The sequence below is a fragment of the Anser anser genome (assembly GCF_964211835.1).
Source record: "Anser anser genome assembly, chromosome: 14".
NCBI classification, from domain to species: Eukaryota; Metazoa; Chordata; class Aves; order Anseriformes; family Anatidae; genus Anser; species Anser anser.
This window is the reverse complement of record NC_139735.1, coordinates 6,153,209-6,163,765: the sequence shown is the minus strand read 5'-3', so window position 1 is coordinate 6,163,765 and position 10,557 is coordinate 6,153,209. Positions and strand designations below refer to the sequence as shown.

The following is a 10,557-nucleotide window of genomic DNA, read 5'->3' as shown; positions in this document are numbered from 1 at the left end:
ACCCAGCGCCGCCCCCGGGCCCGCCCGGCTCCCCGCCTCCCGCAGCCTGCCCCCTGCGGGCCGCCACGGCCGGGGCCGGGCCCCCCCCGGTGCCTCCACGCCGTCAGCACGGGGCGAGGAGCCGGGGTTGCCCGCCCCGCCCGCATCCAGCCCCGTTTTCCCCGTCAGTCCGGCCTGGTGGCCCCGCTCGCGGCCCCCCGGTGCTGTGTGGGGAAGCCCTGCTCGTGTTCTGGTTGCGGCTCTTCTTCGCCCCACAGCAGGGACAGGCAGCAGCGATCAGGGGTCTCAGAGGGAAGCAGCATCCCTGAACTGCAGCCCGAGCCCAGCACCCCACGATTTGTCCCCCTAAACTCCCGGTCTGTCAGCTCTACCCACCCCGTGGTGCTGGGGAGGAGGTCCGCGCTCAGTCCCCGTCACATCGAGGAACGGGGTGTTATCTTCAGCTACGCCATAATCTCCCCACAAAAGGGTCCCAGACGACCCCCCGGGCCTGGGACATGTTTGATCCGCTCAGCGATGTTCCCGTCGGGTCCCTTCTCCCACCGCTGCTCCCCAAGGCGAGCGTGGCGGGGTGTCCTGAAGGGTACGGCCCCAGCCGCGCGTTCGGTGTAATTGGCGCGTCAGGCTGCTGTCTCCCACAAAGAGCCCTTTTATCTTTCCCCCTGTGCGTGTGTGCACACTCCACGTCAGATTTTTGAAGCCAATTAAGCCTGAGGTCATCCCCGTCCTCCTCCCCAGCTGCACAACCCAGGGCTGATCTCGAAGTGCTGCTTCATGACAAGTTCCAGCTCTTCCACCCCGACTCCAAGGCGAGCTCAAGGTGTGCGTCTGAGTCAAGGGCTGGCTGCCTCCAGGACCCGCGTGCACACACAAATTCCCTTCGTTCCTCAGAGAGAAGAAAAACAAGCGTAACACAGCAGCTTCCAGGGGCTCTGCAGACACATGGAGACACAACCCCACAGGGGAAAGGAGCCCATGCTGATCAGTGGCACGAGCTGCCGGGGTTGGGCTCACCAGCACCCATCGTGCGGCAGCAGAGGTCCCCGAGCAGGGCTGTGCCCGCCCGTGGTACGAGGACCCTGCTTCCAGGTCTGGGTCAGCCTCTGGGGGGCAGCTCCGGGATGAGGGGCTGGAGGGAGTTTGGGGTGGTGCAGAAGGGTGTGGGGTAGCGTGGGCTCGCCTCAAAGTAGAGGAAATGCGTGAAGCTGGATGAGCTGATTCGGAAATGGAGAAACAAGACAAAGCAGAGGAAGGAACAGCTGGGAGCTCTGCACCCGTCCGACCTAGCCCCAAGGCTCTGAGTTCCCATCCCGGATTTTGACGTGTTTGCGTACGACAGGGGAATGCCTTGCCAAGGCGTTTCAAAGCAATGCTGAGAACAAAACACCTTCTCTGAGATCTCCCTACATCCGTTCCAAGGCATGACAGAAGCTCGTGCTGTGCCTGCAGGGCTGTCTCTGCTCCCAGCCCGGCTCGGTGCAGCATTACCCACACCCTGGGGCAGCTGCGCGGGCGGACCGTGCCCAGCAGGGCATGAAGAAGACCCCACGAGGTTTCGTGTCCAGCCCACGGGGACGAGACGCAGCAGAAGGTCTGTCTGGAGTTTGGCTCTGGCAGCGCGCTCCAGGAGAGCTTCCTACTCGACGGGAGGCAAGGAAGCAATTTCAATCAAATGAAACAAGCAGATAAACAAACAAAATAAAAAAAAAAAAAAGGGAAGGAAAGAAAAGGAAATAATAGGGAAGGAGACACAAAGAACTGCAGACAATTATGACTGCAAATTTTCTAACGCACTCTGAAGCATTCATTGAAGTCAAAGACTTCTTATCCTTAAACATTTCACTTCTCTCAAAGTCTTTTCTCTAAAGATCTCTGAATATCATGCCTAAGCCAAAGTTACTTGAAAGCTCAGAAAATAAAAAAGGACAAACAGGAAATTTTTCAACTGCGAGCTGCTGTAAGGAATATTAAAGGAATTTTTTCAGCCTTAAACGATTCACAAACTCAGCCTGAAAGAGTATCTGCACTAGGAATAGCTTTATGAGGCCAAGCTAACCTCTGTCAGAGTTTTAGCAGAGGAAACTCATGTACAAATCATCGAACAAAAAGCCAACGATGAGTAATCAAAGGCACACACCAAAATCTGAGGACAACCTCCAGAATCCACAGTCTCCAGTGGTAAAATTTTCCACTGAATACTTACTTTTGAGAAAAAGGAATTTGTTGAACACTTGCTCAGGCATCTGCTAATACAATTTTTTCAAAAAGAATGACCTACTCGCTGGACACAGAAGGCTGCTCATAAATACATTTGTATTTATTAATACCAGTTCCACCGTTTTACATGAATATCAGACAGCTATTTTTTTTCCCTGCCTTCTGTTTGCAAATAGAGTGGAAACCAGTTCCTTTCCTGCATACTTTGACTTGCAGGCTCCTCTTCAGCACATCTGTTGGAAAGAAGTGTAGCAGCTTTCCTCTGCATTGTCTCCAATTTATTAATCAACACCTTCAGCTTCCTACTGAGTTACAGCCGAATTACAGTCCCCTTGAAGTCCATGGCAGCACTTCCACCAACTTCATTAGGACCAGACACCGGCTCTTGAAGTCTCTGCCAATTCCTTAAGTGCTTTAACTTCAGTGTTGGAGATTTCTTTTTTTAATCTTCTTATGCCTGTTTCTGACACATCGTTCTACATGTGTGCATGCACAAACAGCACTTCTAAAACTCAGAAGCCCAATGGCCTTAGAAGTGAAAGGAAAAAACTTTTCTTTCCTTTTTTAAACCTGTGAATGGCTGCATTCATGGCCCCGAATTTCTCTTTATCGGTGTTATTAGAGGAGCGATGCCCTTGTGAGGGGCCTGGAGCTGCTGCCCACCAGCCCCACGAGAGTCCCAGGCGCAGACCCTGCTCCACACCAGGCAGATGGCAAGAGTTCAACCTCCAGGAATAGTTTCGGCCTCTTCTTCCTCCAGTCTCTGTTTCAAGGCCATCGGTCTAGCGACAGCACTTAACGAGTGGCCCGTGGGAACAAGACACGGCCACGGAAACAACGGCCTTCCAGCGCCAAGAATTCCCACTTGCGGAAAGCCCTGAGCGGGGTGCTTCGCGGGGCAGGCCGGGGCTTCCCACCGACCCCCTCCCAGCCAGGGCTGGTTTCCACCAGGGCCAAAGCCTGGGCCGGATAAAGGATGGGGAGCAGTGTTCCCATTTCGGCTCGCAGGCTCCCTTTCTGTTTAGTCAATGGCTGAGTTATGAAATCCGCTTGCAGCGTCACCGTGTCTGTGGGTTTCCCATGGGCTGGAGAGGCTATAACCAAGAAGCAGCTGGAATTTTAATTACACATTCAAGAACTAAATCTGAGGGATTTCTCAAAGCAAATACACATCGTCTCTGCCACTGACCTCGCTGTGGCCTGAGCATCCTTCCCGCCAGGCTGGAGGACGCAGTCCTCGAGTCCCTGCCGGGTGCCCCTCCTGTGAATCATCCCAGCCTGGGAAGGTCCTCGGCACTCAGCAGCCTGGTCCTGGATGGCATTCGGGCAGCTCCCCTGCAGACACACCAGGACTGGTGCAAAGCCTGTGGCAAAGAGAGAGGAGAGGACTCCTCCCCGGGAGTAGGAAAACCCCATCCCGCAGCGTGCCTTGAGGGATTCGGTCCAGCCTGCTTCCCAGCTGCTCTGGGGCTGTGGGCAGCGTTGCATTTGGAAGCGCTGGGTTGCTGGGGTTTTTTGGAAGTTCATCTGGAGCGCCCGTGGTTGTTTCAGCCTGTTACCCTGTAAGTGGAAGCTCGCCCATTTCCGTGCCTCTGGCTTGCATCTGTTCCACAAGGACATCTGCAGGCGGGTGCAAGCCTCGGGGAAGATCACCGCTGTCTGCCCTGTGCACGCACACGGGGCTCCACTGAGCAAGCAGAGAAACAGCTAAAAGGGGAGGAAAAATCCTCAGGGAGGTGAGATTCAAGGGAGGAATGGCAAAACAGAGGGAAACTCAGCCCCTCAAATCAGCGCACCTCAAATCTGGGTAAAAATAGGGCACAGAGGAGTCCCTGCCATCGGGATTTGTATCAGAACAGAGGGCAGGCAAAGGGCAGCAGTGACGGGGGGGATCAGCCTTGCCCAGGCCACCAGCCCCGTCCTTCCCCTCGACAGTCAAATCAACCCACAGGCGGTGTCACTGGAGCCCCTGGCTGGAATTACAGCACTCCTGCCAATGTATCTTTTAAAAGACTATCATTCAATATTTAAACAGGAAGATCCCTGATGCAGCGGCAAGCTGCTAATGAAGAGAGGAGCAGGCAGGGTGGCCCGCAGAGTCAAGTGGGCTTTATCACGGCATCCGTGAGCACAGAAAGCTTTCCTGGGAGGATGCACAGGGAGGTGCAGGGAAGCAGGGAGCCTTATGGAACAAACCTCTTCTCCCTGGAGGGACCTTGCGTGCTTGGCCAGAGAAGAGAAAAGATACCCTGAAAGATGTCAGCTTTGCTGGCACATAGAAGCTCCCCTAAAAAAAATTCAACACCCCCAAGTTGCTCAGCCTCCCCACAGCACCGTACCTGAGCACATGGGTTAAGCTGGAGCCTGCCTCTCTCATCCTGTGGGGCAACAAGGGCATCCCTTATCCCATCGCTCCCCAGTGCTCTCCAGACTTGCTGTGGATTTTCCTCCAGCCCTCTGGGGCACCCAGTTCAGCACCAGCATCAGGAGCAGAAGGCTGTGCTATACAAAGATATTCAGCAGCAGACAAATTCATTGCACTGGTCTCTTTTCATGCCAGAACACAAAAGCACCAGGCACTAGGGGGGTTCAAAAGTTTCCCATGAGCCAGCAGCAAATTCCTTTGTCCAAGAAGAGGTATTGGACCCTCCCTGCAGAAGCATTTTCAGGCCTTCAGATTGTGCAATCCCTCCGGTGGAACAATTACACGGAGCCTCCCTCATACCTCATCTACAGCCATCTGCTTCTCCTCTGGTCCTCTGGTTTAAGTGAGGAGGTGTTTAGAAAAGCAGGGCAGGATCAGGCCCAGGAAGCATATCGCAAGTGCTATTAAGTCAGGTTCAATCTGTCTTTTTTTCAAAGGTCTTTGATGTTTCCCATCTTTACTCTCCTGAGCCCTATTTAAATCAGATGGAGCTGATTTAAATATTCACTCGCTGGATTGCCTTAATGTAAAACTTTACAAATTTACATTCTATTTGCTGTAGAGGTGTAAGAAGTCTCCCCTGATAATTGTTCTGGGAGGGAGTCCCTGCACCATCATTCACAGCTACAAAGTCTGTGCCACTTACATCAGCCTTCTGACTTCCCAGCAGAGAATTATGTGTATTTAAATATCTCCCATTAGCTCCTTAAGAGAAAATGCTCCAAAGACTTATGCATATTAAAATCTCTATGTATATCCCCTTATGGGTAAAATTCCTGAACACCTCCTTATAGTCTTATAGAGATAAATTTTCTGTGAGAATGATAGGAAGCGTTATGCAACCAGCTCTTAGAGGAGGAAATAAGGCAGACACTAACAACATTAGAAACCTACTTGATTCCTGCAGAAATTTGTTAGGAGAAAGAAGCACGTACAGCTGGGCTACATTAGCAGGTGAGCCTCATCTAGGAGTCTCCTGGGATCAGGCAGCTCAACGAAGAGGTTGAAGGTCTAAGATGTCAGCAGAGATGTTGATTGTAGGGAGTCTTTCTGTTTGGTTTTCTTTAATGGGTCAGGCAAGGTCGCTGCACATTAAGCTAGGGCTTTAAGGTCTTAATCGAAAGCCTTGAATTGAGCGGTAGCTGTCCTCCTGGATGAAGACATTAAGCTTAGACCTGGTGCTGTCAATAGCTGGGAGTCACCCGATGGCACTGTGGGTTACGAACAAAGCAGAATCGCACATTCTCCGCTCAAGCCTCTTCTTGCACAGCGTGAGATTTTGTTGGCTTCACCAGGGGCACGCTTACACCCCCAGGAGGCTCAGTGGCCATTCACATTGTGGGTGGATGGGGTCTTGGTGGAGAAACGACACTGCCCTGCAGGACTCCAGGCCTTTCCAGCGGGCTGGAGCAAAAGTGTCTGAGCTTCTTTTACAGCCGAGCAACCCAGGCAGCTGTTTGGATCCCCACAAGAGATGCAGTTGTGCTCAGCCACCCACCAGCAGTGCGAGAGGAGCAGCTGGTGCCCGGCCTCTGCCGGGGCCTCCCAGGCCCGGTGCCAGCTCTGCCCGGGGCCAGGACTGCAGCTGCTGGACCAGGGGGACCGGGGGCCCCGTCCCCACGCACGTGCTGCACCAAATCCCCCCGTCTGTTTGTGAAACCGCTTCAGGCCTGTGCTTCTCGGGGTCCCCTGGCACAGCTCTGCCAGGAGCACAGCCGTAACGTGCTGAGGGAAGCCCTGGGGTAGACGTAGTTATGCCAGTATTAAATGCTCCCCGTCTCATTTATTTTGCTTCGCTGAACTGGAATAAGCAGTTTTTTATACTGGCGGCACTTGCCACATCAGCTACGCTAACGTAGTTTGAACAGAACTTCGATGCGTGCACAAAGCCCAGTGGAAAGCTCTGCACCGCGGCTTCTGCTTCGGGTTGGCTTCTGTCGGTGAAACCAGGTTAAAACAGAGACCTGACGGCCCCCTGGAACAACCGGCCGGAGAGGCTGAAGCAGGGCTGGTGGCCGCTTGAGACAGCTATTGTAGCCCTCACACCTGGCACACACTGACCCATCCCACCACAGCGGGAAGCTGGGCCGTGTGGCACCATTCTGCAGTGCTTAGGAAGAGCCCTTTAATTACGGCAAAACGCCGTCCAAGGGGAAAGAGAAAGGCTCGCAGACCCCCTTCTCTGACGGACAGCACTCTTCTGAAAGGTGGCGCCGCCATCTTGGGGAGGGGACTGCTGCCAGGCGACCGCCGCCATCTTGAAGGGGGCGGCCCCGGGGAGGGGAGGGGGGGGGGTGGGGGCGCCGCCATCTTGAGGAGGGCGGTCCCGGTTGAAGCGGGCGCCGCCATGTTGGGGAGGGGAGTGCGGAGCCGCGAGCGCCGCCATCTTGAGGAGGGCAGCTCCCGTTGTAGCCGACGCCGCCATCTTGAGGAGGGCAGGCCCGGTTGAGGCGGACGCCGCCATCTTGAGGAGGGCAGCCCCGGTTGAGGAGGGCGCCGCCATTTTAGGGAGGCCGGCCCGGCTGCTCTCCCTAGCGCTGTTCACGGCTGTCCCCGGGGCGGCGGGGCGCCGCGCCGTGCAGACCCGAGCACCCCCCGCCCCTGCGATCCGTGAACCCGCCACCGCGTGCGGGCGGAAGCCGGCCTCCCGCCGCCATCCCTTCCGGGTGAGCGCGGCCACCTCCGCCCCCTGCGCCCTGCCACTTCCTTTCCAGCGGCGGCCGCCGGAGCAGACGGGCGGGTGAGTGAGGGGGAGCCGCCGCCATCCGCCGCCATCCGCGGCTCCCCGCGCCGGCCCCGCTCGCCGCCCGCCTGCCCGGCCCCGGGGCTGCCTGGGGGGGGCGCTCCCGGCGGAGCGCGGCGCTAGGCCGCGGCCGAGCCGGGGGCTGGCGTAGGTGGGCGGCCGGCGGAGGGCCGGCGTACCGGGATGGGCACGGCGCGGCCGGCCGGGGGTGGAGGAGGAGGAGGAGGAGGAGGACTGGGGGTCTGGGGTCTGGGGTCTGGGGCTTGCCCTGGGCCTGGCACCGGCCCCCGGCAGCGGCTCCGTGCGGCCTCCTGGGTGCGGGGTGGCCAGGGGCTCGTCCAGCGTGCGTGCAGGCCGATGCCGAAGAGCAGCAGGCTCTTCGGAGCTGATACTGGCATGAGGTGCCCGTGGCTTAGCATGCTCTGTGGTTTGGGAAGTGAGTGCTGCTGAGCTTTATGCACCTGTAAACAGCAGAGTTGCTTTGGGATGGTAACATCGATGCAGCCTTTCACTGGGCGTGCCAGAAAGGTTTGTTGGAGTGCCCCTGTAGAGCTTGCTAAACACTCGGGATTACATGCTGTTCCTCGGTAGAGAGGAGGCCATCAGGCTAAGGCTTGTGGATAAAAGTAGGTCATACCTTGACTTCATTTTCTTAATGAAGTCGTCATATTTTTTTCTCCTGCAAAGTACTTACCGTAGCTGGTGTTTGGTGAGAGAGGACAGCAGGGAACCATCTCTCTGTGCTCCAGGAGCAGATGTGTGGGATCACCAGGCACGGAACCAAACATTCCTGAGTGCTACATTTGCCACCATCTGCATGAGGTGGAGGCTTTAAAGGCAGAAGCACCAGCAGCTTGAGACCCTGCTAAACAGTTGTGGGTGCTGGCCTGCTTGCCAGCATACAGCAAAGCTGCAAATACTTGCGTTTTTTTATTTTTAAGAAGTCCAGTTATATCCCAAAATTGCCAGATGCATTTTGCCATCAGGAACTCAGTTGTCTTGCTTGGTAGGAGGTTGTGATTGCAGAGTGGCTCATAAAATCCTTTAAGAGAATGCTGAGAAATCCACCATCACACGTATTTCACGTACTAATGTGGTTTTTTGTTGTTGTTCAGAAATGGCACCCCGAAAGGGCAAGGAGAAGAAGGAAGAACAGGTCATCAGCTTGGGACCTCAGGTCGCTGAAGGAGAAAACGTGTTTGGCGTCTGCCATATCTTTGCTTCCTTCAACGACACTTTTGTCCATGTTACTGATCTCTCTGGCAAGTGAGTATTGCACACTGGTCGCCTTGCTGCAGTACCTGGCTTTTTCACTTTTGAAAACAGAGATTGTATTTGGCAAGAAGGTCCAGTGCAGTCCTTGAACTTCTGCTGAGCCGTAAGATAAGATGCTATGCGTTTGTGATCGTAGATGTCTCGATGTGCACCTCTGTGGTGAATGTTGTGCTTGAGGTACTGCACAGTGGCTTACTGATCCAGCAGTGTGTCAGAATGGCTGGTTCCATCACCGCGCTGAAGCTGGTTTGTAGGAAGGAGAGGTAAGTTGCTTTTTTTCTGAACGTGTTCTTTTCTTTTTGTAGGGAAACCATCTGCCGTGTGACTGGTGGCATGAAGGTGAAGGCTGACAGAGACGAGTCTTCTCCCTACGCAGCTATGCTGGCAGCTCAGGATGTCGCCCAGAGGTGCAAGGAGCTGGGCATCACTGCCCTGCACATTAAGCTGCGGGCAACTGGTGGAAATAGGTACATTGGAGGGGTCGGGCACTGGTATTCAGAGGGTGTGCCTGGTCTTGGAACCAGTTTGGTTTGGATCTGAGACAGGAGGAAGGTGAGTTCCAGTACTGGGACGTTCTGAAGTGGGGAGCTGATTTTTAAAATGAGTTGTTTGTGAATTGTGTTCAACTTGTGAGTCGTTTAAGAGATTGATGGCTGTGATTCTCTCTTCCAGGACTAAGACTCCCGGTCCTGGTGCTCAGTCAGCCCTGAGAGCTCTGGCCCGATCCGGAATGAAGATCGGCCGTATCGGTGAGTGATGGAGGAAGTGCTGCGTAGGTGGCATGTGGCACTGTGTATCCGTGCGGAGCCTTGCTGCTAAAGTAAAGTTTTGAGGAATTATTAAGCAGAAGGAGCTCTGGGCTTATATGCCACAGGATTCTTGTGCTTGGTGTAACAGGTTGATTTGGGAATGTCCTGCTTAGCTTCTGTCACACGCCACTGTAGGTAGGGTTTGATTAAAATGATGCATCTTTAATTGAAGACTCACCAGGAGGTGGCGTGAGTTGGCTCCGGATTCCAAGTGTTTGGCTCCATGATGGGCCTCTGATGTAACGTTGCTTGTGCTAGAGCTGTTCAGCTACCTGGAAGTGTTGTGCTGGTCTTGGTTATTACTTACTCATTCTGAAACTGAGTTCCTCAAACTGTTTGAGGGAGAATCCTGAACTTTGTAGGGGAGTTGCAAGACGTGGTAGTGCTGGCTGCCCTAAAGTCACACTGCGTGCAGTCTGTTTCTTTAAAAGTGCTGTGGCTACTTGGTTTAGGTGGGCAGGAAGATGGGGATTTCTGCATCTTTGGCATTAAAATCCTTGGGTACCCAGCATTTGGTGATTTCATAGATACTTTACCTCCCATGGACTGTTCTGCCAGTGCGTGGCTTCTGCAGCAGCTGCTTGCCAAGGTGCAGGATGTTGGGGCTGACTGCGTAGGGTGGCTTTGCCCAGTTGGTTTCTTGGGGTTCCTCTGGAAGCTAACTTTTTTTTTTTTTATTATTCTTTCTTTCCTCCCACAGAGGATGTCACTCCCATCCCCTCTGACAGTACTCGCAGAAAGGGTGGTCGCCGTGGACGTCGTCTGTAAACAATGCTGCACCTTTCATTATTAAAGCTCTCTTACAAACCTTTTCTTGTCTGTGTATTCGCTTGCTGAGGTACGCTCAGAATTTGAGCAGCTTCAGTTTGATTACAGCCACAAACGGCTTATCCTCTGCAGTTGGACTTCCTGTTTGTGCTGCAGGTAGCACCGCCACAACAGAGGAGCTGTGTGTGCTCGAACATACACCAGGAAAGCTTCTAAAAGCACTGAAATTACAGCTCCCTCAGCTGCTCTGTTGATACATTTATGCTTCCAGATGTATTTCAGAAAAATGACTCCTCGCTTCCTGGTTGTGCCCTGCTTCC

The 10,557-nt window shown here is 54.2% G+C and overlaps 1 protein-coding gene across 1 annotated transcript; it reads left to right on the top strand.

Moving 5' to 3' along the window:
- Nucleotides 1-7,129: 7,129 nt before the first annotated feature.
- On the top strand, nucleotides 7,130-10,280 carry RPS14 (ribosomal protein S14). The gene is made up of 5 exons (XM_083798860.1): nucleotides 7,130-7,382; nucleotides 8,501-8,651; nucleotides 8,966-9,127; nucleotides 9,333-9,409; nucleotides 10,170-10,280. Exons 2-5 carry the CDS (start codon nucleotides 8,503-8,505, stop codon nucleotides 10,235-10,237), a joined length of 456 nt encoding a protein of 151 aa, XP_083654986.1. The 5' UTR covers nucleotides 7,130-7,382; nucleotides 8,501-8,502; the 3' UTR covers nucleotides 10,238-10,280.
- The last annotated feature ends 277 nt before the right edge of the window (nucleotides 10,281-10,557 follow it).

Coding starts and splice junctions, on each gene's coding strand:
- RPS14 (XM_083798860.1), top strand. CDS start 8,503: ATGGCACCCCGAAAGGGCAAGGAGAAGAAGGAAGAACAGGTCATCAGC. Junction 8,652..8,965: donor GTTACTGATCTCTCTGGCAA/GTGAGTATTGCA, acceptor TTCTTTTTGTAG/GGAAACCATCTGCCGTGTGA. Junction 9,128..9,332: donor CGGGCAACTGGTGGAAATAG/GTACATTGGAGG, acceptor TCTCTCTTCCAG/GACTAAGACTCCCGGTCCTG.